Source organism: Amphichorda felina (genome assembly GCF_050947745.1).
Source record: "Amphichorda felina strain 45539 chromosome Unknown scaffold_1, whole genome shotgun sequence".
Taxonomy (NCBI): domain Eukaryota; kingdom Fungi; phylum Ascomycota; class Sordariomycetes; order Hypocreales; family Bionectriaceae; genus Amphichorda; species Amphichorda felina.
In genome coordinates, this window is record NW_028145049.1 from 3,321,095 (window position 1) to 3,347,733 (window position 26,639).

General features: G+C 54.8%; 7 protein-coding genes across 7 annotated transcripts; 3 read left to right on the forward strand and 4 right to left on the reverse strand.

Moving 5' to 3' along the window:
- Positions 1–727: 727 nt before the first annotated feature.
- ACO1O0_001061 (uncharacterized protein) lies at positions 728–3,292 on the reverse strand (the record flags this gene model as incomplete). The annotated part of the gene is made up of 5 exons (XM_083190554.1): positions 728–774; positions 941–2,007; positions 2,063–2,853; positions 2,914–3,132; positions 3,236–3,292. 5 exons carry the CDS (start codon positions 3,290–3,292, stop codon positions 728–730), a joined length of 2,181 nt encoding a protein of 726 aa, XP_083054413.1.
- A 469-nt stretch (positions 3,293–3,761) lies between these two features.
- ACO1O0_001062 (glycoside hydrolase superfamily) lies at positions 3,762–5,315 on the reverse strand (the record flags this gene model as incomplete). Its single annotated transcript, XM_083190555.1, has 1 exon — positions 3,762–5,315. One exon carries the CDS (start codon positions 5,313–5,315, stop codon positions 3,762–3,764), a length of 1,554 nt encoding a protein of 517 aa, XP_083054414.1.
- Positions 5,316–7,248: 1,933 nt separating this feature from the next.
- ACO1O0_001063 (uncharacterized protein) lies at positions 7,249–9,003 on the reverse strand (the record flags this gene model as incomplete). The annotated part of the gene is made up of 3 exons (XM_083190556.1): positions 7,249–7,749; positions 7,803–8,869; positions 8,928–9,003. The coding sequence occupies 3 exons, from the start codon at positions 9,001–9,003 to the stop codon at positions 7,249–7,251; spliced, it is 1,644 nt and encodes a 547-aa protein (XP_083054415.1).
- Positions 9,004–16,045: 7,042 nt separating this feature from the next.
- ACO1O0_001064 (uncharacterized protein) lies at positions 16,046–17,036 on the forward strand (the record flags this gene model as incomplete). Its single annotated transcript, XM_083190557.1, has 2 exons — positions 16,046–16,741; positions 16,809–17,036. 2 exons carry the CDS (start codon positions 16,046–16,048, stop codon positions 17,034–17,036), a joined length of 924 nt encoding a protein of 307 aa, XP_083054416.1.
- Positions 17,037–17,414: 378 nt separating this feature from the next.
- On the reverse strand, positions 17,415–17,960 carry ACO1O0_001065 (GIG1 family protein; the record flags this gene model as incomplete). The annotated part of the gene is made up of 1 exon (XM_083190558.1): positions 17,415–17,960. The coding sequence occupies one exon, from the start codon at positions 17,958–17,960 to the stop codon at positions 17,415–17,417; it is 546 nt and encodes a 181-aa protein (XP_083054417.1).
- Positions 17,961–20,098: 2,138 nt separating this feature from the next.
- Positions 20,099–22,393, forward strand: UGP1 (UTP glucose-1-phosphate uridylyltransferase; the record flags this gene model as incomplete). The annotated part of the gene is made up of 4 exons (XM_083190559.1): positions 20,099–20,209; positions 20,806–20,934; positions 20,960–21,036; positions 21,103–22,393. The coding sequence occupies 4 exons, from the start codon at positions 20,099–20,101 to the stop codon at positions 22,391–22,393; spliced, it is 1,608 nt and encodes a 535-aa protein (XP_083054418.1).
- Positions 22,394–24,911: 2,518 nt separating this feature from the next.
- On the forward strand, positions 24,912–25,714 carry ACO1O0_001067 (uncharacterized protein; the record flags this gene model as incomplete). The annotated part of the gene is made up of 3 exons (XM_083190560.1): positions 24,912–25,101; positions 25,175–25,513; positions 25,578–25,714. 3 exons carry the CDS (start codon positions 24,912–24,914, stop codon positions 25,712–25,714), a joined length of 666 nt encoding a protein of 221 aa, XP_083054419.1.
- Positions 25,715–26,639: the final 925 nt, after the last annotated feature.

Genomic DNA, 26,639 nt, shown 5'->3' on the forward strand with positions numbered 1-26,639 from the left:
CCACATCTTCTAGGGATCACGACTTCTCACCGCCGCCCTCAGTTTCTCACTCATCATTCACCCGCTAAGAGTAATAGTCGCCGCACCTAGCGCAGCTCGCTTGGCCGGCAAATTACCTTCATCTACCACGATCTACATTTTTCCCCAGTTGAGAGCGCAGCGGCACACAGGCGCCCGCTTCTTACGTCGCATCACCGCCACAGCACATAATACTATCCCCACGTCACTAGGTATGTTTCACGCTGATTGCTCGTTCTCGCTGGAAATTTCATTCGCTTTGACCAACACTACCAGTATTATATCTCGCTACTAGTTACGAGCAGGTATACACCTCTGGTAACTAAACTCCAATGCCAACCCCAAAGCCAAACCTGAACTCCATATTCGTAGGCTGCGAAGCCACCCAGACCCGTCTCATGCTGTATTTCGGCTGCCTAAGCCATAAACGCCCTCCCAATGCCGGTTCCTTGAGTACCCCTAATTCAAAAAACGAGGATTTTTTGCCCTTCCTCGCTTCTCATAAGCACGTAGGACAAAATCAAGTGATTTTGGTAGTGGAGCATGATCCTGTACCTCCGCGGTAGAGTCGCTGGGCCTCGGCCATCTTCACCTAGCCCGTCTCCTACTTGGGGCAACCGCCCTACTGCAACCCCGTACAGTGGCCGAGCCGTCGTACCCTGGCGATATTTTCTCTCGTCCTCCAGGCTTGGCAGGAAACTCTCGATCCTCATCCCTCGATCCCATTCCCATTGCCCCTCCGGGTAAGGCTCAGGTCTTCGCAGACGAGTCAGCGTCACAAGTAGGACCCGTCCAGTCGGCGACCCAAGAATCACCAAACTCAGCTCCGGGATATGAGCCAGCATGCTCAGCCTGCTGGTTGCTCTGAAAAACCGCCGAGTGCGGTTGTCCCTGAGGCTCTCGCAACACATGGCGTTCGTACAGATGACACTGATTTCGCGGTTGGCCTTAGCGTTCTTCTCGGGGAGCCTGACCATCTCAAAGTCCTTTTCGTAGGTTCGAAGTAAGTGATACTCAGACCCGAGTCTATGAGACACACCCCAAGGCTTTTCCTTAGGCCTCTCATGGCGGACTCGGAAAAAATTGGGACGGTCAGCGAGCAATCGTCTGTACTTGTCGATCATGGGCGCTAGTTCCATATTTCCATTGTGTGGCCAGTACATCATGTGGAGGGGAGCGTCGCCGGCATACCATGACTCCCGCGGTCGAAAGGAGGGTCTCAGTCCCCACATATAATCATTCATCGAGTCCAAGGGCGTCGGTTGTACCGCCCCTTCTACCGCCTCTTCGTGGTCATGCTCTGCCAGTTCGTCAAGTTGATCAAATGCTTCATTCATCAATCCAACCGTTTCCAGGAGTTGATTAAAGGGCGCTTGGAATAGGTAATCCAGTTCGTCGACGGAGGCCCCGTTGGCAGAAGGGTTTGGAGGTGGTAGGTTCGGATTCTGAGAAGGCTGGAACTGGTTATTGTCAGCTTCGGAAGCGGTTTCGATGCTAGTGAATTCGTCGTCCTCATCGAGGTCTCCTTCCACGTTTTCACTGTTGTCCCCGAGTTGTCCTTCCAAGTCCTCTTCCAGCCCTTCATCCGAGCCTTCCACGTGACTCTCAATATGACTCCCGGCGTAACTCTCGTCGTCACTCTCGTCGTCATTCTCGTCGTCACTCTCGTCGTCACTCTCTTCATCAATCTCGTCATCACTCTCGGCCTCGCTTTCAGGCTCGGGAAAGGGATCCGGAATCGGACCCATTTCGTCACCTGGATTAATCATACCTCCCCCATCTGGGAACGCAGACGGTATATAGGGGTTTCCTGGGATATCCTTGAGGCTGGGGCTGAGGTCGGCTCGGAGAGCGGTCGCTTCACAGCCTCCATAAGCCTTAATCTTAGGATCTTTGAACTGCAAATTGAGGGAGTTTACCCCCACCAACTCCCCAACAGTATCGACCTTCATGAAGTGAGCGTCCCGAAGCGCAAGAATGCCCCATCCTCTACAAGACTGCGAGTCAGTCTAAAACCAAATAAAATGATTTTCTGAGCACTAACCTGGTCCTGTCAGGAAAGAACTCCTCGCTAGTAAAATCGGGGTCCTTGCAGGGTGGTATCAATACCACAGGCTGGAGTGGTTTCCAAATATCCGCAACCCATGTTACGCCCTTAATATCGATAGCAGCAATTTTTTCGGCCAACCCGCCCTCACCATCCAGGAAACAGATATTGGGAATATTGTCTGCTTCTTGAGGTAGCTCCAAAATAATGGTCCAGTTCCGCTCGCGCAAGCGAACATAACTCTCCGGAGATTCTGCGATTCCATTACAATCCTTTCCAGGAGGGCCCGGCGATGAACCCGAAGACAATGCAAAAGCAAATACCGTCACTTCTGCTCGGTTCGAACTAACGGCGATGAGTCGAGACTTTTGGTGAATGGCGAGTCCCCACGCCGATTGGAGAACATTGGCAGTGAAAAACGGCCGGACCTTGCATTTCTCCTTTTTCGGCTCGCGTAGACCCCTTTGGCCCGAAACCCCGTTTGAATGATCTGGAGTTGGGTACTTTTTGAAGATCATACGGGCAATGTGCTTGGTGTAGTATGCAACCACGTCGCCATTGTCGGAGCAATGCACGAGAATCTCATTATTGCCAAGGAAGCCGGTAATCATATGGTTAATGGATCGACCCTGTACCCTATTAAAGTTGTCGAGGTAGCCCCCAATTCGCCCACCTTCCAGGCTAATTTCTTCCCGGAGCTGGAGGTCAGGATCTCGGCGCAGGGTGGACTGGGCTCCACCCTGAGGTGTATAAACATAGACTCGATTCTGGTATGCGACAAAGTAGAGCTACAGAAGGTGAGCTTTCGTGGTTCATTCCGACTCGTATACAAGTTCCGATCGACTCACGTTGTAAATATCGGACAGGGCAGTGAGGTTGTTGCGGTAACTCTGCGGAGTCGGGATGACTTGGTAGATAGACTGCAGAGTTGTCGGGTCATTGTCGATGTCTGTCTGCGAATCAGGCCATAGCAGGGGGCTGAGAGGGCCGAATGAATCTAAGTCCGGGCCGGGGTTGACCAGCGCCCTCTCCCGTTTGCGAATCGCGTCGGTGGCATCGGGGCCGAACTGCAGAGCTCAAGTCAGCATGTGCCGAGGAACATGCAGCAAAACCAAAGATTGGGGGGCAAGGGGGACCTACGCGGTCAGCTGCGCTTTGACCATGGCATACTGAAATGGCCAAAGGCGTAAAGCCACGACGGCTGATGGTTTCATCAGGACTGGCCATGGGCGGGGGAGCTGCTGGACGCCTCCGTAGCTGGGATCAGCACGGGGCGTCAGACCATGCGGAACATTAATAATGAGGTTTTCTGCCACGCGGATAGGTATAGAGCACGGAGATGGGGAGTAAAATGGGGTGGCGACAAGCTGCTCTGTGCAGAGCAGGTTTGGAGAGGTGTTGTTATGGGATGACACGACAGAGGTGGCACGAAGTCGAAGTTACCCATGTCGGTCATTTCCACGTTGTTTAGCCTTATGGCGGGGAGCATGGCTTATCGATAAGGAGCTCCAAACCAACAGCTAGGTAAAGTAGGCACACCTACCGGACGTGGGGGCACAGCTTCCCGTCCTCCCCACGTCACCTTGAGGGTTGAGAAAAGAGAGACCCATCAGATAATATTGAAGTCAAGAACGGCATTTACCAATTATCTTACCGCTTGAAAAATAGCGCCTACTAGAGAGGGGACATATAAAAATCATTGCCACATGAGCTCCACCATGTCCTTCATCCGATAATCCACAACCGGGGTAATATAGTCATCCTGCACCAGAGCGTACGACTCGGCCTCATTCCTCCTGGGCTTCCGTGGATTCAGCGCCCAGTACCCAAAGTCAGCGTCCATGTGCTTGAGGTATCTGAACAGGTTGGACCAGTAGTTATGGTTGCCAAGGTTGGGACCGTGCGGCGCGCCCAGCTCGCCAACCCAGACGGGAGCAATGTCCTGCTCCAGCAGGTAGCCCCAGTTCCAACGCATAGTCTCAGCAAACGACTCGTAGGTCCGCTGGAGGAAGCGGCCACCCATGCTACCCCAGCCCGACCAGGCATAAGCGTGAGCCGAGTAGACGAGGCGGTTGTCGACATCGAGCTTGACGGGACGGTGTCTCGCGCCGGAGACGTCGTTGGCCGACTCGGTGCCCTCGACGACGATGAGCCAGTCCGGGTTCATGCGCAAGAGGCGGTTACCGCAATTCTCGGCGGCGGCGGCCCATTTCGACCAGGGCATGGTTCCCCAGAGCCCACGGACTTCGTTGCGGAGATCAGCCCCGATGACGAGCGGGTTGTCGACGTGGGGCAACATGATGGTCTCCCAGTTGCGGATCCAATCCTCCTCGGTCTGCTTGATACGGCATATGGGCCCCAGGTGATCGTTTGCCCAGCCGGCATCACACGGGTCGGCGCCGCAGCACCACGTGGCACTGGTAATGTGGTTGTTTATGATGACAGCGATTCCAGCATCGGTTAGAGACTTGGTGACGGCATGGAACACATCCAGGGCATGCATGCCGATCAGGTCGGGGTTAGCACTAAGCATGCGATCGGCGACCTTAGGGTTCGCCTTAACCAGCTCGTCGGCGTAGGGCAATCGCACGCTGTTGAACCCGAGGCGCTTGATGGTGTCGGCAATGACGGAGCGGTGCTGGATGTTGAGACCCCCGACCACGAAGAGCTCGTCGCTGGCGCCGTACCAGTTGACCGAGGCCAGCTTGAAGCGGCGGCCATTGGTGTCGACAATGCTGCGTCCCTTGGTCCGGAGGGGCAGTTGATAGTTGGAGATGTTGAGGTGTTGCGGCGGGGGCTCAAGCGGACGCTGGGAGAAGAATTCCGTCTCGGGGTCTGGCGTCCAGGGCATGCGAAGAGCCTTCTCGGCCCGCCATTTGTAGAAGACGTAGCCGGCGAGGGCAAGGGCAATGACGAGCAGGAACATGATGCATCGAAAAAGCGGTCCTCTTCCTCCTCGTCTTCGTCGTCGTCGTCGTCGTCGTCGGGTGCAGGGGGAGCAGGAGGCGAAGGAGGAAAAGTAGGGGGAGCAGGTCAAGGACCTCTTGGTGGTGACGTCGTCGTCGTTGCCAAAGCTGAAGTCATCGTCGTCACCAAAATCGTCCGAGGAGATAGGAAGGAGGCGCTCCCTGGCAGCCTCTGTGGAAGTCTGGCGGTCGCTCACGCTGTGGTGCGCCGCTGCTTGGCGGTTTAGACCCCTGAAAAGCGCCCCAATCTGCCGTGGCAGCAGCTGCAGAGCCCCACGCGCCATCGTTCCAACACGGTGAGACCCCAGCCTTCAAAAGTTCAAGGGTCCACCAACTTCTAGATTCCCCCCCCCCCCCCGACTTCTCCAGAGCTCGCGTGACCACCCGGTGCGCTCGGTGGCCCGATATAACTCTATGAATAACGGCAGAATATCGCCATCCCCAGGCTGATGGGAAGTTGGTGAGGCTCCTCAGGTTTCTTGGTGGCCACGAGTACTAATAGCCTCTCGTATGTCTCAACTGGCTGGGCGCAAAACCCGCAACGAGAACCACCTGCAAACGTACAAGACCAACTCAATCCCCAAGTTCGAGGCACTTCCGGCTTCGTTCGAGCAGCACCGGGGGGGGGGGGGGGGGGGGGGGTTTGGATCGGCTCCAGATAGGATTAATGTCAGCATGTGCCCGTATATAAAAATATCAAAAGGCACAGCGGATCGTCACCACGATGAGCACGATGGCCACGGTGACGGCAGTCCGAGGTTCTTAAGTGTCACGAACGCACCCTACCGGCCAAAAGAAGCAACCGCCGCAGACTCCGGGAATCCCAGGCATCCTCTCCCATTGACCCATTGGCACCCATAGTATGCTATCTGTGGCCCAAGCCATCTTGTCAGACTCGCGCCTGCGTGACCGCCGGTTCTGCGTGGAGCGAGTGTATCCAGCCTATCCCACCGCGAACGGCATGAGACTTCCCGGCCGTCCCGGTAGATCAGTCAACCACATAACCTTCGCGTCCCCGCGTCCAATAATTTTGCTTGCATTGTTTCCATCCCTGCCCTCAGTGTCCTCGACCCTCACCGGCATTTATCAGCTTGGGCACTGTCCATCGTTGGTTGGTGCGGGTGCTGGGCAGGTAGTCTTCTGCTTACGGATACCACCAGGACTCCAATCCTTTCAATGCTTTGCCGAAAAGAACCCTGCCTGGCCACATAATAGCTAGTATTGCCTTTGACGTGGACAATTGACGTGCTCCTACACCTTGGAGGTGGTCTCGCTGGCCCAGGTATCCGATAATCTAACTCTCCACTGCCCAGTCAGCAAAACATGATCCAAATGGTCCATGACGAAATACCCTGTCCCCGCCATACTACAATAATAATATCACGCAACCGTTGTCCCAAGAATCACTCTTCTCTCTATATTGAGACTTGGAGGGCTTTCGTCTTTATTCAGTATTAGGCCGGCCACGCAGCCACCACACAGTATATCTCAACATGTCTGATTTCCGTCGCTTCCGTTATTACTACCCAATCAGGGTCGCCAATACGGTAATACGGTAATGCCCCTCACCGACCGGGTCCGTTCTTGTCCCCGTCTTCCTATCGGGCTCGGACTCGGGCTTTGATCCCTTTCCTCGGGTGCCGTTTAGGTTGCGTGTACCAAGTACATGTGCTGCCAAGCCATTCCCGGACTCCGAACCTCCTCCCCATTCACAGCAGCGTACTATGTATTTGCACCTCGCCAGTTGTTGAACACCACTTCATGCCGCTACACCTGAAAACCCCAGGAGCGGTGAGTTTTGTACAACGTTGGCGGCATCCGTCTAGACCATGCTATCATGTCGCAAATTGGTATCGTACTTAGAAAAAGGTGGAGAAAAAAGAACTCCTCCGTGACGCCGTCGCTTTCGGCCTATTCGATGTAGGTCCGGTCCGGTATGACAGAAATGAGTGAACAACTCCAAGTCGCTCCCCCGCCTGGGTCGGGGGGTGCTTTGAATCTTTTCCGGGAACACTCCCGTGCTGTGCTCAATCCCGTGCAAGGCGCGAATAGGTCGAGTCCCATAGGCGCCGTTTCGTGTGGCCGCAGGTCAACCTTTTGTTGATGTGGGACACAGCTCTGTATTACCCCAGGTACTACCGTCCTTGGAGTATTGTCAAGGCACTCGTGTGCCGTTTTGCATTGCCCCGGCCTGCCACTCTCATGCTTTTCCCCCATTTATTCGTACAGCTTATGCATCCCCAACGGGTTCATGTCCATGTCCTCAGGATTCGTCGGATGGTACGTCTTTTGCGGGTGGGCATACGTCTGCTGAGGATGGACATGCGTTTGCTGAGAATGGGCGTATGCCTGCTGAGGATGGGCAAACGTCTGTTGCGGATCCCACGACGGCGGGCTTGGTGGCCTTGGGCTAGAATATGATCGAGAAGGTGCGTGGTACCTGGCCGAGTGACCAAAGTAGTCGGGTGTTTGCCTTCCCCCGGGTGTCTGTCTTCCCCCGGGCATAGGAGACTTCGTTACTGGAGACAGCGGTGTTACCTCAACGCTGATTTCTTTTGAGAGCATCTCGTACGAACGTGTATCTTTTCTAATCTCGGATCGGGCATCGGCCGAAACGAACTCGTGGTTCTTGTTGCGTCGTGTAAAGTGTAGCAGCTCAAACCATCCCTTAATCATAGACCAGCGTCCGAGTAGGAAGAGAAGCCAAACACCATTCAACTATTTATCTGTCAGCTCCACGATACTGGGTGAGGTCTCTTCCTTGATCTTACGGTGAGGAGAAGCAGAACTGCAAAGACAGTGGCCTCATTGATCACTAAGCTTTGTGCTTCCTCCAAGCACTTATTCTTGTCTCCCATCTCGCCAATCAGACACACGGTCCAGTCCTCGGCGGTGCTAGGATCATTCGTAACTGACTGGACCACGTTGTCCTGGAACACAAAGACAATAGAAAAGAAGATGACATCGGCGATGATGATGAGGACAAGTGCGATGCCTCGCCACTGAAGACTGATGACCCGGCGGACGCGACGATAGGCCTGGCGAGGTGTCATATTTAGCCGCTGCGAGGGTGTTGAATATGGGAGATTAGATCCCTCAGTCGAGGCAGCATTATCGGACAAGGACGCAAGGTAAACCTTGATACAGTAGCCAAATGTTGCGAAGGTGATGATGACGGTCGCCCCGGCAAAAATGAGCAAGGGAATCCAGAAGTCTGCGAGGCTATTGTCGTGGTTGACATGGCAAGTAGCGCCGAATCGGAAGGAAACGCCGCTGAAGACGAGGGCGAGAGCCATCCCAAGGATAGGCACCCCCCAGCCAGCAGCTTGCGCGAAAATCATGAAGTTCCGTCCCACAAGAACCTCCCAGCAAATCTGCAGATGGAGGGAGAGAGAACGAAGAAAAGCCCACATCACTCCTGCCCAGCCACCGAGCATCACAAATGCGCCTGAGGCTCCGCAAACGGTACTCGTGTGCATGCTATGGGGCGTAATTTCGTCGAAGCACTGCTCTGGCTGCGCGGCATGGGGAACAATAAACCCGAGCTGCTCCGTCAGCGGGACTGCTCTACCTCTCGTCCACATGGGGTCCCTTACCGTCATCAGGAAGACACCTATCGTGAGGCAGACGCTCAAGTAATGCCGATTGGTCTTCTCAACGGGAAGTACCAGCCACGACAGGAGCAAGAAGAGGCAGCAGATGCCGCTCACCGTGGCTATCCAATTGGCCACGAGCGTGAGAGTAGAAAAGCGGTCGGGGTAGACCCAGTCAGTCATGGGGCAAGGTAAACAACAAGACACGTCGTTGCCAACCTGTCGGCAGAGACGGCCCTCAACGACTGCAAGTACTGGTCACTATACGCCGATATTTTCATGGTAGTGGTGGGGATAACTCACATCCTCCATCATCGCCATAAAGGTTGGCGTTGATAAAAGGGGTCGGGCAAATGTCCACCTCGCTAGCGTTGGCCATGATGGGCAACCTTTCTCGTCGACCCGTCTCGACAAGATGGGAGAGAAAGAAAGAACTCAAATTCCGAATTGAAAGCCAGATCCTAGAAAACTCTCCGCCAATCCACCTCGCCCACCAGAGTCGATACGAGGGTGGTTCCAACCCACGTCTCCCCAGATGAATAGCACCAAGTAGGATCCCCAGATGTCGAGGGCTCGGACGATCAGGTGCACTGTCAACTATCGACTTTGTTGTTGAGAGTGCTCGAGAGAAGGGTTATCGTTGCGTAGGCTGATGAGTGGTTGTATAACCTGGATGGTTGGAACAGGATTATACGGATGGGTTCCGTCCCGGAGGGATTGGACAGGTCGAGACAGGCCGAGGCCAGAGACGACCCGAATCGTATATATCCGCGCCGAAGGTTGACGGTATTACAAGCTGGAAAGGAATGAGGAACGATCAAGCGCCGTCAGGAGATCGCCGCCACGCGTGTGGGAGGGCGGAGCGAGGCATAATAAAGTAAGTAGGCGAGTGTGGCCGGCGACGTCTTCAACGTCCAGAGTGAACAGACCCCTGTCACAAAGCTCGAAGGCCATTCACGGAACAAGCAGTGCTTCTTCCCTTCTCGGCACTAAAATGCGCTGGTGGGTGGTGTACGGTCCAGGGGCCAATAGGACTCCAATGGAGGGCCCAAAGACTACCCACAAAGTCGAGATCCATGGCGACCAGGTCGAATTGAGGGCGTGTGAGAAGTGAGCTGAGTCCATCGAGCCGTCAAACCTGGTGGTGGAGGGACAGGGGTCGACACAGGAGCTCCGCATACCGCCCCCCTCTCGCACCTTCGGAGTCTCGCTGAGCAGGTGGGTGGGGACTGTTGTCGAAGCCAACGGTGGCTCAGGCAAAGGACACAGGGGCCGTCTCCAGCCTTCAGGCATTGGGGCGTTGGCTATTCGCGAGTCCGAATACTTGGCATTGACATTGGCATTGGCATCGGTTGGTGGTGTGCCCGCCGCCGACGGGGCCGCGTGTGCGGGGGTCTCCGTCACGCAGCCTTGACCCAGGGGCATAGTCTACCTCTAAAAATCCAGTCTATCGACATTCATTATTCTTGGCGGTGCAGGTCCGTTGCCAGCTGCAGGGGCCGAGCGAGCTAGTTGATGGCCGACGACCCATTGCCTCAAGACGGGGGAAAGGCTCGGCTGGAGTCTGGACGCTCGTATTGGAGTTGGCATTGAAGGTTCTTCCCCTCTGCTGTGATTCCAGATCGTCATGGAAGGCCAGGGCAGAGGCGAGAAAGAAGTGGCGGTTGGCCACTCTCTGCCGTGCTACAGAGGTGTGTACCTTCCTCACCTGCCAGGCTCTTATCAGAGCTCACCGTGTGGCAACTTGCTATCTCGGTAATGTGGGAGGCGTACCTGCCAATCGTCACCTGGGCAGCGCACCTTCCCGGTGCTCCAAGATCCCCCAACGCCCCCTCGTCACCCCGCACCTCTTCCATCCAACCTGGGTACTAGTAGTACCTAGGTAAGAGACAGACAACCCACTATCTAAGCACAACGAGACGACCAAAAGCCAAAAGATGAGCACTCGTTTTCTGATGCATCCCTTCGAGCCGCACGTTGGTGGGTAAGGTGACCGAGGCACCCCGCGCTCGCTCTCTTGGAGTGAATTGATACGGTTCCAGTTTTCAGGTGGGAATCTGCCCCGCCAGTTTCAAAGGCCCCAGAATATTCGGCCATGTTCAAACTTAGCGGACAAGCAGTCAGCAATTGGAACCTCTGCACCAGTGCGCCCCAATCAAGGCTTTCAAATCGCAGAGGTAACCGATTCAATGTTTCCAAAAACGCTGCTCAAGGCTCGATAAATGCTAATAGTACCACTATTACCTATTACTTAGCATCCCACAACTGCTTCTCCCATCAGACGCACGCATTGGCGGTATCGGAAATGAAAGGCCTCTTGACTCAGACCTTTGTGCCAATGTCTGACCAGTGCCGGATGGCGCTGAGACACACATCAGTAAAGAGCCACGGCCACGGGAACCAATCGCTGCAGTCCAACAGTCTTACACTGCGTCTTAAGGATGAGACCAGGGACAAGGGACACTCACGAGTCAGCCTCCCGTTTGGCGTCGACAGTTAAAGCAGTGGCCATTCAGCTATGCGAACTGAGCTTTACGAGGCTGAGCGCTTCCAGCAGAATTCAAAAGACACTGTAGGCCAGCTGATTCGACAGACCATCTCAGCACGAACTTGACTCGATGTCCGGATCTACGAAGTACGATGTACGACATGGGGCATCGAGCGCCACTAATGGTTTTCTCTCAACTGCAACATCGCCCGCTACCCTTCCGCGCCCAGCTTGATCTACCTGAGACTAAGCTGACGACAATGGGTTTGACCAAAACCCAGTGTCACGGGGCCACCCAGGGGTTCCAAGAGTTCAGCCCTCACACACATAATTACATATTATTATAGCAGTGGTATGTAATGTCGCCGCCTGTCAAGTCCACCTACGGTATCAGAGTCAAATATAGATAGGCAACCAAGAACAACCAACGCCACGCGAGATCTAACGACCTGCAGGCTTGTTAGTAAAGCAAGCTCTTCGTTACCACTAATTAGTAATATCCATATCTACTAACTTAGTAGTACTCCGCACTCGACCACCATGTTTTCAACACGAGCCCCGCCATCGGAGAGGCAGTGGTGACAGTATCCCTCCAGAACAGAGACGGAATCGCGACAAAAGCATTGCAATGGCGAGTCACCGAGAATATCCAGACTTGTTGGTTCTGACAGCTCTCAGCCGTCCTCTCAGACGTCCAGTGGCCATGACAGGTTTCTGACTGGTCTGCCGGCCTTTCTAGCGCAGTTCCACACAGACCCCTGCTCGGAGGGGCGTACCACGATGCTGCCATGCGGGCCATGCGGCCCATGCCTCACACAGTCACACTCCCTTTCATTCTAGGCACGATAACAATATATGGGGGCAAAGAACACAAAAACTCGCATCGCTAACCAAGAAGGGGGGGCTCATTGCCTCTTAGGTACACTGCCGGTGGTGATGCTTCTACTCGTACATTCCCAACCTTCGGAACGCAATGCTGCCCCAGCGAGGACAGCCTCATCTTATGGTAGCCAAGTCATATGTGTTGGATTGGTCCAAAATGCCGAGGCTGGCTTGTGATAATAATACCAGTTCCTTGCAGACAGCCAACATGCCGCAGGCATGTTGGCTGTGCCCCCCCCCCCCCCCCAGACCCCCGACCCTCGACGATGGTCTTCGTTCTTGGCGCCTTCAACCTGTAGAGTATTCCTCGCATTTACTAAAAGCAATTCATCATTGTCCCCGAGTAGGTGGTATTCACACAAGTACTAACGTACTAAAGACCAACACATTGGACCTACGCATAGTATTACATAGTATTAGCGAACGGGATTTCCGTCCCGGCCCGCGGTTCTTGCAGTCCTCAACCAGGATCACACAAAAGATCTCAAAGACCAAGTCCGAAGTAGTGATAGACCTGCGCCACTGCAGCTCAATGTCCACGGCGGCGGAGGTCCTTTACGAATGTAGATCACCAACAGCGCGCACCATTACCCGCAGAACAGTGATGTCTTGCAGGTGACTTGGATTTGGGGGGCTCGTGCCCTTCAGTGCCTCGTGTGCTGATGACCTTAACTCCTTCCTGCAGCAACGATGTGACTCCTACCCTCCCGGAGTCTGGGACGCGCCAAAGAAGCAGAATGGTGATGGGAGCGAGGCTGGGGGACCTCTCAGCTCCCTCAATGGGAAAGCGGTGGGGGCTCCCACTCCCCCACGTCTTCCCAGTCCATCATCATCTCCAGGGACTGAGCCGTGGAACACGACCATAGGAGTGTCCGGGCGGATAGAATCGAGGTCCAACTGGGACGCGGCGATTTCAATCCATATTAAATCGAAGCTCGTGCCCACAAGCGAACACAGGCACAGCACAACACTCCTAGTATCCGTAGACTAGTGCAGATTTCCCCATGGACTCGTCCTACCGATGTGGAGGACTGGAGCCGTTCTGGGGAAAACCACAACGGGTTCGAATGCCCAATCCTGTTCGTTAATAACCCACGCAAAGCCACCAGGACGTGTATCTAGCAATTGTGAGCCCCTGGCAAGGGTCCCCAAGTCCCCGATCCCAACGATACCAAGGGGTTTACATGGATGTCCGCATTTGTTGCCATGGAGCGAACCACTATGCCTTCTCCAGGCAAGCTTGACAGAAGGGGACGGCACCTGGCTTGAACTTCAGAGTTGAGAAGGTCCACCAGCACTCGGAGAAACTGACGACGGATATTAGTGCGGACACCTCCTCAACTTGTGGCCGGGGATTGAACAAATTGGGAAATTCCCGGGGCGGGGCCCCGTCTGTGGCACAAGCAGTGAACTGAGATATGACGAGCCAGAGCTTTTACCAGGTACGAGTACCTATCTCACGTGAGCGAATGGAGAGAGGACCCTCTGCATACCTGTTGGAAGTTGATCTATTATCTCCAGAACGAACCCGAGTACGGAGTACGGGGTAGTATAACGTGCTCTGTTGGGTCCCAATACTATTATCCGTGCCCGGATGCAACCGGGTGTCGTCCCCTGATTATTTAACCGAAGTGACCACAGGTTGCGCATCCCCTGCCAAGTTGTACCCCGTATGGCTACAGGGGCTGAGGGGATCTTGATACAGTCAGCTATGGCAATTATTAATACTCACGGTGGCTTTCTTTGCTTGGGGACTATTATGGGTACCAGGCTAGGCCGTGCTGGGGGTCCTTATTTTCCAAGTTGGGAGTCACGACCGAAAGGTTGAGGGAGAATCTTTTCGGTCTTCTGGGGAAAGGGGCTCCGCATGTGCTCGACCGAGTGGACGGGTCGTTGTCCTCTTGTTCCAGATGCGATTTCCCCGGGTCCGCCGTGGGCCTTTGAAGGATTATAAACTCCGAATCTGGTTTCCATCCTGCGATGCTTCGGCCGACAGAGCGGTCTTAGTAGCAGTACTATGCAGTTGGCAATACTATGTACTAACCTCCATCCCGGCCACCACCTCATCGCTCGACGAGATGCCTAGGACAAAGATGAAAGTGGCATGGCCATGTCTGCATGTATTCAACTGCCGAGCTCGGGCGACGGCGACACTACGTGGCCAAGACAGCACCACCAGCGCCTCAAGCCGAAGCACGTGGTCTCGAATTCAGCTAGTACTCTGCCAAGTACGGATACGTAAAAGTCATCAAATCCACGTCAGGATTTGCACGGTGTGTTACCAATGCAATGGTCACCAGATTCGCCGGCTGGGTCTTAATGTCAATATCAGCCCTAGCAGATGGGTCAATTTCAAGACCAAACGCCGAGTGGCCATCATTATGATTCGTATGATAGCATCTCATCGGAGTCACGGTCCCCGCCACTCGGCGATCTGTCAACAGCATACGGACTCCTACATGGTTGTATGTTCGAGCATGTTCATATACACATGCTGGCAAGTTCTCACGGAAATTTCGATGAGCATCCCACCGTCAGGCGTGCATCCGGTGCTCTAGGGTAAAATACACTCGCTGGTGAAGCGCAGGAGAGGCCAAGTACATAGTAGGGGCGTGGCTGGCCGTTGTCCTCGGGATACAACGCTGGAACTTTGGAATCACTTTTCCAGACGGCGCCAGCCGCGGACGTGTGTACCGTAAAGGGAAATTGATTGGCAGCTGTGCGAATTCACAGGGCTGGCTAATGTACGACCTGCATGGCCTGCATGAGGTCTGCACGAGGCCAATGCGAGGTCTGGGCGAGGTCTGGGCGAAGCTTGTGACAACCGTCGCAGACTCAGGTACGAGCTCTGAAACCCAACTGTTCTCCTCTGCAGTCGGTAAGGTATTATATGCAACATGCAGGGCTAGTTGCGGCAGGTCCAGAGTTGGTCCCAAAGTCCCAGACTCTCCCCCAAAGTCCCAACAGCCCCATCGCACGGGACGGGATAAAGCCTCATCTCGGGCTTATTTTTCACGGCAACCTCGAGGCTGGCTTCCGATGCATTCCACGCCGCCAAGGTGAGGACCACACCGTGATAGTACGGTCGCGATAAGGCGGGCCCCCCGGTCCGGAAGATCCCCAGGTCCTTCCATCGCTTCCATTTTTCTTCGCGAATATTGCTTACTACCACTACCCTCGTCCCTCCGTGTCAGGTCGGGGGTGTGAGGTGCATGAGATGCATGAGTTCGCGGCACGGCATGGCACGGCAGCTGAAAACGCGACCCGGCTCACTGTGAGACGGGACGTGGAATAGGTACGAATATTCGCCTCGTCGTACTCGGACCCGCCCATGCCGCTGTCACGCGCGGCATAAACGGCTCCAAGCACCATCTTCTCATACTCGTACTCATAAAACCCAAACACGAGTTGCGTGGCAGAAGCACGGGACCTTGTCGAGGATGAGAACCGCTCTCGTATAGGGTAGGACCACCAATTCCATCTGTTGTCTAGGCAGGGTGCTCTTGTGAGTGGGCGGTGGATGAGAACTTGGAGCCAGCAGGTTGAAATGTTTTATTTGAACAAGCCTTGGGCTTTTCCCGCGTTACTTTTTTATTTCGTGGTATCTGTGAGCGTGGTGCCAACACAGCTGATCTTGGACAATAGTACTCGCGCTACCATTCTGAGAGTTAACAGGCCAAGCTCCATTGAAGGGTGCTTATGACAATAGCACACAGAAATAAGGAAGGTGAAAGGCAAAATTCCAAAGAAAGACTGTTTTTTTTCTTCTAATCTTCTTCGATTACCCGTAGATACTTGAACTGGTATGTGAAGACAATCGTTGCGTGAATAATGCAATGCTGTATCCGACATCAAGATACTGTATCCCGCCAACCCCACCTTGCGAGTTTTCAACTCAAACACGGTACAAGTCAAAACAGAGACTCGTCCAGTCCTGTCTCATCAGACAACCAATCATACCAAGGCCATTTACGTTGCCACTGGTATTACGCGAGGAGCCCGGGGCGGCACCATTTACAGCACATACTAGCTACCAAGCTACCCGAGAGCCATGATGGCGGGGACAACCATCGCGACTATGAACCTGACGACCAGCTGGGAGACCCGGGCAGCCGCAGGCGAGCCCTCGGCCACGATCCGCGTTGATAACCTCATCTCCACCATCTCCGGACCCCAAGACGCCTGGGGCCGGCCCCGGAGACCCCAGCCCGTGTCCATCTCCGTCGAGGTGGACCTCTCGCGGCCCTTTAGCGCATCGTCCTCGGGCGACGTGGTCGACACCGATACCGTCCACTACGGGCTTCTGAGCAAGGAGATCCAGCGGATCCTGAGAGGCATCGAGGGCCGGGATGCCGATCTGTCGCTGGCCGATGTGCTGGGCGAGGTCTGGCGGGGGCTGACTGGGTGGGAGCTGCTCGGGAGGGGAGGTAGTGGCGAGCCTGAGGGGTTTCTCAAGGCTTCCTCGACACGGCACCTCAAGGTCACGATCCATCTACCCAAGGCGTCGCTGCTTGGGACCGGAGTCAGCCTCATTGGCTCGGCTCCCATGCCCACCGATGCTGCCGGTCCAGCGGTCCCCAAATCCCGGGCCGTCACCCTGAAATTCCATCATCTGAGGGTGCCGACGCTCATCGGGGTGAACGACAACGAGAGGCAGGCAGCCCAGATGGTTGTGGCCAACGTCGAGGTGGACAGGTGGGTGGAAAACGCAGACGGCTACAGCCCGCTGGAACAGGTCATCACCAAGGTGAGTGTTTTTGCCCTACGACATGTCGCCAGCCCACAGGGATCTAACAAAGCAATTTCTTGGCTAGACCATGACAGAGTCTTCATTCGAGACACTCGAGGCTCTCGCTACCGAGCTGTGCATCAGGATGGACGATTATCTACGGGCCAGGTACCCGCTTCCACATGAAAAGGGGTGGAAGCTGAGGATAAGCCTGGAGAAGCCCATTGCCGTGCCCCTGGCCGATGCTCCATGCGTGCAGCTAAGCGTGGACACGTGTGACCTAAGAGCTTCTAGTACTACGGCTACCGAATAGTAATCTGGGGAGGATACCAGAATCCCGGCGACTCATCGTCCTAGTATGGTTCTCGTGGGCAAAGGGGGTTCATGCGGAGAATCGCTTGCGAGGGTACTCCCGAGGGGTTCAAAGCCAAGCCACCACCGACACCCGTGTAACCGCCAAGGGCTATTCTATTCGGGGCGATCGCATCGATCAAGGGTCTGATTTTTGACATTGCGGGACGTCTCCGTTGGTGATGAGCTTTACAAACTCGGGATCCGGGTCAAACATCATGACATGGAAGTGCTCCACGGAATTGACCGATTTGAGCGCGGCCCAGTTTTTGAACCATATCACCTTCTCTCCTACGTCAACACGGAAGCTTACCGGTTTCTGGGAGGAGCCCCCCATTTCCTAGACAAGACTCACCTGACTCTCTGATACGTGCTTGAAAAAGGTATCTGCCATGAAGTCGCCAATCTGCCTCCGTGCCTCGTCTGTCAGGTCGCTCGTCTGCGGATCTTCGTCGAGGGGAAACTTTGTCCAGACAACCAGGTGGACGATCCGGGGGTCTATACCGTACGGCCAGTCGTTGTGCAGGATCTTGACATCGTCGTCGGGGAACTCAAAGGGGCGGCCCCTGGGACGCACGGGGGCCTGCCAGCCTAGGCGCTCGCGTAGGATGAAGTTCGTCACGCTGCCGTAGTCGCGGGCGAGCCTCCAGGTGAAGGCCTTGTAGCGGCGTAGCTCCGAGGGCACGCGCTGGAACAGCTCCAGGCGGTTGTCGTGGACTACCTGGCGGACCTCGTCCCAGGTCTGGATGTGGTAGTCGCGGTCCGAGGTGGCGATGATTTGGCGGTCTTTGTCGGTGAGGTTAGCGAGGAAGGTTGGGCACGAGGCTGTGCGCTCGGCCTCGGGGACGTTAACGTGCCAGTACGGCACGGCGTCGGTGCTGCCCATCGTTTGCTAAAGTTGGAGGCCTGGACTTGCCGACGGGTGGAATGATAAATATTGATGCGTCGCTCGCGGCAGATATGGAGTCGGGAAGCTGCTGTGAGCTGTCATCTCGTCGCGAGTCCAAATTAAGCAGCGCCTGAATCGGCGGGATCTAGTGGGGCTTGCTCAGTGGAGGCCGCTCTCGGGCGGAATGGACGGTTTATGCCTCTATACGAGTAGTGGCAGAGTCCCTGGTGCCCGTGCCATCATGGGGAAATTCGGCATTTGGACTTCAGACTCTTGCGATGAGATTCTGGGTGCCATGTTTCCGTAGCTCGTAATCGAGGCTCTGGCAAGTTGATGTTGGAAAATTCTTCTGACGTATGTGTACAAATCCGTACAAGTCTAGAAGGCTAAGCCACCTATGCATAGTCTCGGGGGTGTGGCTTGACATGGGGCCTTAGCATTAGTATCCCAAGTGACGGTTAGCACAGAGGGAAAATTAGGATGCCTTTATGATATGAAGGGGGAACTGGCAATATTTACTCTTACATTACCCAGGTACGTAGCACGGTCGGTATAATGAAGCATCATACGTTACTCAAACAGCCCTTGCTTCACCTCGTTGAAACCCCTGAGTACTACCCATCTGAAATGATGGATACGAGCACCAAGTACGGACTCAACGGTTTGCTAATATATTATTACCTGAAGCCACAACGGACCAATGCCGCCCCCACGTGCGACGGAATCTCAAACCAGTGAAATTAGACAGGCGACAAAAAAAGAAATGGAGGACCTGATTCAAGCGAACCTGACCGACTCAACGAGAACGTTGAGGTGGATGATGCCGGGATGCACTGCCTGATGTTTGTTGGTCTAGATCATAGCTTGGGACGGCTTCGCCGTTCGATACCACCCCTAGGGGACCATTGTACCAAGTGCGTACTTACGTACTTCGTATGTAGATTGCATTGCCCGGATCGACAGCCGCCTAGACTTACCTACCGACTTGGCCAGGCTGACCAGTCGCGAAGAAATTTTTCAGTCCCCCCCAAGCCTGCAGCAGTGCAGACGGCAGGTTTGCAAGTTGATCGGTGATGGCCGATTGCAGAGGTTCGGGCAATCGAGGCAGCTCTGGCGTAGCATTAGCGTAGCTCCACGGATGGCCTGCCACAACGGCGCAATCTGGTGCCACCCAAGTCGCGGAATAAGGAGAGAGTTGGGGTCGATCAGTCACTCGGCCGCGCAGTGATATCGCGGCCAATACTCCTATCGTTCTGGTAATGAGGCCTGGGATTAACGTTGAGATATCGGCTCCGGTTGGTGGCGGCGCCGTTGCCACACTATGCAGCTCGCCATCCAGGCCAAGGCGGGTTGGTGGATGTGGATGGTGTGGATGGTGGGGGAGGCGAGGGGAGCCAGGGGATGGCTCAGATGGGCGTCATGGTGAATCTGGAATCCAGACTGTGCAACTATGAAACTGGAAATTGCGGCAATCACGACCATGGCTAGGGGGCAATAAAACGGCCCTCATTCCAGTTCAACTGCCCGCCCAGCGTCTGACCCGTCACCGTTGCCCCGTCTACGCCTGCTCACATTCCAAATCCCAGGTACGGGACTTGACCAATGTACCTGCTCGCTGCCTGAAGCTCTTGCGGCCCCCCTCCCCCCCAAAGCTGTGGTTAAGGAAAGAAGGACGCCGCCGCCATTGCGAGCTCCTGACGTCAAAACAAACATCAACCCTGTTTTACCTCAACACAGACCAGATAAACCGTGAAACAAAAGGAAAAGAACGACAGCAAAGTTCAGAACCCCGCTGCTTGCTGGCGTCACTCTTCTACGTTGCAGCTTCTCGAGTTGTCTGTCGTTGGACCAACCAACCCATACCCTGGTCGAGGTACCTCCTATCGATTGAGCTGGTTTTAGTGCCCCGCTCTCTCCTCGCATCGCATCACCGCTGTCTGGGCGATCCATACATAATCCATACTCCCCACCGTTCATTCCCCTCTGCCAAAATCCTCGTCACCGACTCTTCCACTCTCGACAGCTCGGGCTCCATCGATTCTACTCCTCCCTTCACCCGATACGAGTCTCTCAACACCGAACTCTTGCTATAACAACAATCAAATTACTGAAAAAGCTCAGAAAAGCTCAGAATCATGGCTTCCGCGATCAAGAGCGCCCTGCCCTCGCGCCTCAAGCCTGGTGACAACAGCGATGACCAGGACTCCAATTTCCAGAGGCACCATGGGAAGTCTCGCAGCCACATGGTAAGTCTGCCCGCCCCCTTTTCCTCTCTTCTCTCTGCCCCTTCGTCGTCCACCAAACGAGCTCGTACTTCACGACACCCTTCCTCTTCGACATGACCATACACCTTCCGGAAGACAGGCCCGAGCTCCAATGTCGGACTCTAGCTGCCTTCGCGGGAAGATATCCCACGGGTATGAAACTGGAATCCTCTGGATGTCTAGGTTTGCTTCTAAAGAGCTTCCTTTCACAGCGGCAGTGCTCTTGATGCGTCCTCGCATGCGCCGATCAGGGGTTGGATAAAGAACAGCGAGCCGACGCTGGCTGCCCTGGTCTTTGTTCGCATACCACTGTGGGCACCATTCAAACAAGCCCTGGGAAGCTGCTGGATCCTACTCCTCATCGTCAATGCTTGAGTTGACCGCCTTCCGTAGCCCCCCAAAGTGCCCCACGAACCGCTCGGACGCCCGACGCCCCTCCGTCTCTAGCTCAGGAGGTCCAGGATTTATCTAATTACACCTCCCAATGACATCTCCCCTCAACGACACCAGAACCATGGCTGAACATGGGTCACCGATCACCCACGTCTCAAGCACACCCGCTAACTAGAGATGCACAGGCGTTCGAGAACACCTCGACCAATGTCGCCGCCGCGCAGATGCGCAACTCCCTGACCAACCTTGCCGAGACGGTCAAGGATCCCGAAGAAAAGAAAGCAAGTTTCGCCGGCCGCGCCAAGCCTCTGCAGGTTTACTAACCATAACATGTTGTAGCTGTTCGACATCGAGATGGACAATTTCTTTGCCCTGTTCCGCCGCTACCTGAACGACAAGGCTAAGGGAAACGCCGTGTAAGCTCCCTTCCAAGCCAAAGAGGCAAAAGACGTACAAGGATAGGCCGCTCATAGAATTTTCAGGGACTGGGACCGTATCGCTCCCCCCGCCCAGGGACAGGTTGTCGACTACGAGGACCTCGCCAATTCCGAGTCCGTGCAGTTCCTCAGCAAACTCGCTGTGCTTAAGCTCAACGGTGGTCTCGGTACCTCCATGGGCTGCGTTGGCCCCAAGTCGGTCATTGAAGTTCGAGATGGTATGTCCTTCCTGGACCTCTCGGTGCGCCAGATTGAATTCCTGAACCGCACCTACAACGTCAACGTGCCCTTTATCCTCATGAACTCGTTCAACACCAACGACGACACCGCGGCCATCATCAAGAAGTACGAGGGCCACAACGTCGACATCCTCACCTTCAACCAGTCCCGCTACCCCCGTATTTACAAGGACTCCTTGCTGCCTGTCCCCAAGGACTTCGAGTCGCCCATCAACGAGTGGTACCCACCTGGTCATGGTGATGTCTTCGAGTCGCTCTACAACTCGGGTATCCTCGAGAAGCTTATTGAGCGGGGCATCGAGATTGTCTTCTTGTCCAACGTTGACAACCTGGGCGCCGTTGTTGACCTGCGCATCTTGCAGCACATGGTGGAGACCAAGTCGGAATACATCATGGAGCTGACTAACAAGACCAAGGCCGATGTTAAGGGTGGCACCATCATCGACTATGAAGGCTCAGTGCGCCTGCTGGAGATTGCGCAGGTCCCCAAGGAGCACACCAACGAGTTCAAGTCGATCAAGAAGTTCAAGTACTTCAACACCAACAACATCTGGCTCAACCTCAAGGCCATCAAGCGTGTGGTGGAGAATGACGAGTTGGAGATGGAGATTATCCCCAACGGCAAGACGATCCCCGGAGACAAGAAGGGCGAGTCGGACATTAGCATCATTCAGCTCGAGACGGCGGTGGGTGCTGCGATCCGCCATTTCAAGAACGCACACGGTGTCAATGTGCCCCGCCGCCGGTTCTTGCCGGTCAAGACTTGCTCGGACCTGATGCTAGTCAAGTCGGATCTGTACACTCTTAAGCATGGTCAGCTCCAGATGAGCGCTGCTCGGTTCGGCGATGCCCCGCTTATTAAGCTGGGCGGCGATTTCAAGAAGGTGTCCGACTTCCAGAAACGGATCCCTTCCATCCCCAAGGTTCTGGAGCTGGACCATCTGACCATCACGGGTGCCGTAAACCTCGGTCGGGGCGTGACCCTCAAGGGTACTGTCATCATTGTGGCGACGGAGGGACAGACGATTGATATCCCTCCCGGCTCTATTCTCGAGAACGTGGTGGTGCAGGGCAGTCTCCGTCTCCTGGAGCACTAGACGGGGACATGTGTCACCGATTTGCGTTGTTGGAGGCCTTTATCTAATATACTTTTGCATTGTCGGGAATGGAATGGCAGCACGATTGAGTTGGGAAAAATGGCGGTACTCAGCACATGCGTCTACTATAAGCAAGTTGCAAGCGAACAAGAGAGGAAAGAAACACACACATGGGGTGCAAGTGGCGAAGATTATTGATTGGGAATGGGAGTCGTTTACAGATAGCTGCACTATTGGCGGCATGCATGTTATCATGGTTGGTACGGAGCAGTACTAGTACTAGTAGTAGTGACCGCAGTCATAATGGATGAGTCTTAGACCACCAAGGAAAGTGTTTCACGGGTGACCAAGATGCCGACGCTCCTTTAAGTCCCCGGCTTTCTGGAGAGGCCAATTTTGGTTGCCACGGCTAGTTATTCTTGGCGCATGGACGAACTCCGTGGAGCATCGGAGCCCGAACTGAGCTATAATAAGGATCCGCAAGTGTCTAGCATTGTGATCTCAAACTTGGGTAGAATCGTGGGAGGTCCTTTCTCAAGACAGACCAAGTTCAAACAACAGAAACCTCGAGCCGCACAGCTTGCACCAGATCGACGATGTGTGGGGCTCAGCAAACCGCGTTTAAGATAGGAATTGACCTGCATACTGAGACGATGACGCCACATACCTAGGTATGGAGGCCTGGATATATACCTACTGCGAATAATAATACTACTACTTAGTAGTAATACAGGTACATACTCCGTACGGCTAGTACTATGAGTACTACCTACTGGTGATGGAGGGGTGACTCCTAGCAAGCCATCAATACCAACAGAAATAGAGGATTCAAGGCTGAAGAATCTCGAGATTATTGGGGCCAATCAACACTCGTAGTACCATAAAGAACTGTCAAAGAACAGTCCTGGGGTCCATGGGAGCTTGTCTGGGGCAAAGAGTGGCAGTCCCAATCGGCCTGGAGGTCCAACGGGTGGCTGCGCGGCCTGCGCCACGGAGAGTTCCTCTGGGGGAGGGTGCATTGACAGCATTTCCCCTCTTGGCACAGGCGGCCAATAACCGGGCGGGGCCTCGAGCGCCACAGACCATCCTTGGCGCTGCGGTTGGCCCGACCGCCGCGTGGCTGCTGTCAAGTCTTCTGATGATTCAGGTTTTCAACCCCCTTCACGAATTTTGCTCCGTGTTTGGAAAGGTTTTCGGGCAACTCTTGCGCGTCGCTTGGATTGAGAGGTGCGCGAGAGTGGCACTGTTAAGACATGGCATTTTTAGCTGAATTTGGAGGGATTGGGGGACGGGATGCATCGATATGGATGGCACCGAAGCGCAGCAACAAAGGTCAAAAACTGCAAGAGCAACCGGGGGAACCGGACCTTGCAGGATTTAAGCAGTGCGCGGATAGGGCCCACCAATCTGCCTATCACGACTCACAAGGTGCCTGTGTGCTGAGGTGCTCAGGCGTCCGAGACATGCACCAATTGCCTGATTGCTGGCGAGGGCTGAAGGCTGAAGGCTGAAGACACTAGAGGAGCGCACTACGTCGAACAGCGTAACTGATGTCTTCCGACGATGTCACCCCTATCAAATTAGCAATCGCAATGACTCCTAGCCTCCCGGGCGCATCTTTCGCTGCGGGAGGCGCTGCGTGAGTTGGGGTTTTGAGCATGGTGCTGCGCCTTCAGGCTGGATGCACCTGGAATGGCCTGGTCTTGTTCTGGGTGTGTCCTTTGGTTGAGGAGATTCGTGATGGATGGCAGCTTCGGAGACTCGGCCGTTTCCTCTTTCCAACAGGAAACACGGCCGCCAAGCTTCCTTGACAGGCCTCCACCACCCTCCCCAGCACCCACAAGTCCATCCCAACCGCGGCCACCGAGGAACCAACGAACGCCACTAGCAGAAGCGCGTGTGCTTGGCCCCGGGGCGACATGCACCTCAAGATTACAGGTCCCCAGGAGCAGTAGTATTTGAATACCTCCGTCTTCCCTCTCTGGCGCCATCCTGGTGCTTCCTGGTTCCATCACACACATTCGTTCTTTCATTGCCATGTAAGTGACCTCCCCTCCCCCCCCAAGACCCCTTCGTCCTCTGTCCTTGCCCACCACCAGGCGCGACACAACTGGATGCTTCCTCTCATTTCCCGGGCTCTCCACCTGCCCGTTAGCTCCGGTTAGGAGTGGAGACTTCCGGATAGGACCTGATGGAATTGCCCATTGGGCGCGCAGTTGTTCGTTTATATGGCTTTCGTCGTTGGTGACCAGCTGCTGCCAGCGCGTCCCATTCACGGTTGCCATTGCCTGGATTGTGTGCCTGGGAAATGACAGAGGGCTGCCCCGGCTTCGCCTGCCTAGCATCTGTTTTTGGCGCATTCATGAACTGACTCTAGTCGTCCCACAGTCCCAGTTCTCTTCTCCGATACAACACTCGCTCACCGAATTGCTCTTCCATAACACCGCATATTTGATCGCTTCTCGACATTTACTCCAGCACCCATCCATCTTCAACAGCTCTTCACAATACCGTCACAATGAAGTACTCAGTTACCCTCTTGTCTCTGGCCGCCCTGGCCGTCGCCAAGCCCGAGTTCCACAACACCGACTTCACTGTTGTGGAGGGCGAGCCCTTCACTCTCGAGTTCAGCGGCTGTGAGAATGGCTGCACCATTGTCCTCCAGAACGGCCCCAAGTCTGATCTCCAGGACTTCCAGACCCTGACCAGTAGGTTTACGGGCGCCCTCCCCCCCGCGTGTTTGTAACCTCGGACCGATTGACTGACTTCTGTCTACCCTAGCCTCGGTTGATGGAGACACCTACGATGTCATCCTAAACAACATCCCCTCCGACACTTACACCTTCCAGATCATTGATAATGATACTGAGGAGGAGAACTGGAGCGTGCAGTTTGAGTACGAGGGCACGGCCGCCCCCACCACCACCGCCGTGTCTACCACCGTGGAGGAGACTACTACCAGCGCCGCTCCCACGACCACCGAGGAGGCTACGACCACCGAGGAGGCCACGACCACTGAGGAGGCCACGACCACTGAGGAGACCTCGTCGGCTGCTACTACCACTGAGGCCTCCACGGTTACCACCCCTAGCAGCTCAGCCGCCACCACTAAGGAGTCTGGTGAGTTATTCTACTCCTGTTTCCTATGGCATTTCTCCGGCACACCTGCTAACTTTTGTCCCAGATGAGGCCACCAAGACCGACAACGACGACACGGTTCAGACCTCGGAGATCCCCGACCCCGATGGCGCTGCTGGTTCCCTCGGCGCCCCCATGACTCTTATCGTGGCCGCCGCCGCCGGTCTGTTCTTCCTGAACTAAGCTGAAGGAGATGGGATGGATGTGCGAGGGTAGTAGGCCATGTCTGGGCTTCCGCTTTAGCATAAACTTTTTAATGGAGGGGGTGGGAGTATTTAGGCCCTTTTTTGAGCCAGTGGCCTTGTTTTCGTTGCGAAGAAGAAGGCGTTTGGGTCGAACATAATCATAACTTACTCGCTAGTCATGACTTTGTTTGTACAGCTTTTCAGCCAACAGTGGAAACCTGCGATAAGCGCGCGATACCTGTAGTTTGCTTCAACAGAACATGTATCAGACTATTAAAGTATTGTGATGTGGGAGAGCCGCAGAGACACCTTGTGTCTCCAGTTGTCTCACGTGGCGCTATGGTAATGGCGGGTCTCAGCCTCGTGTCGCTTCCAGCGATTTGGTACGAGTAGATTGGCGATCTCATGCAAGGATCCGCACCTTGGATTCTTCGCAAGACGCATAGAGGATGCGGGTCGTGGGGTGGTGTATCGTATTATACGGGATCCCGGGGGACGATGGTCGTAGTGGAGTCTGGAGAGAACCAGAGAAGGGCTTGAAGCAAGCACACGAGTCTTGACTTGCAGACCCACACTAGTACTAACCTACTCTGTTAAGTATCATTTCGTTCTCCCATCCCTCATGCAACGACCCTTGTGATTTATCCAATTGGCAAGCTACCCAGACGCCATCGCTGAAGGGATTGGGCTGTTTGCTGTCTTTGAAGGAGATTGCTTTTGGATGTTTCCGCGTGTTGGTGGACCAGTGACGGGACAGTGACACAATGCTGCAATCTTGCACCTTCCGATTATTTCTTGCTCCCCGTCTCTGCCGCTTCTCTCGTCAGATTGATTGGAAGGTACGACGGTGATACTTTGTCCCTCACGTGTCTGATTGATTGCCTGAGAGCCGGTGAGGAAGGAACGGCACAAAAGGGGGGTAT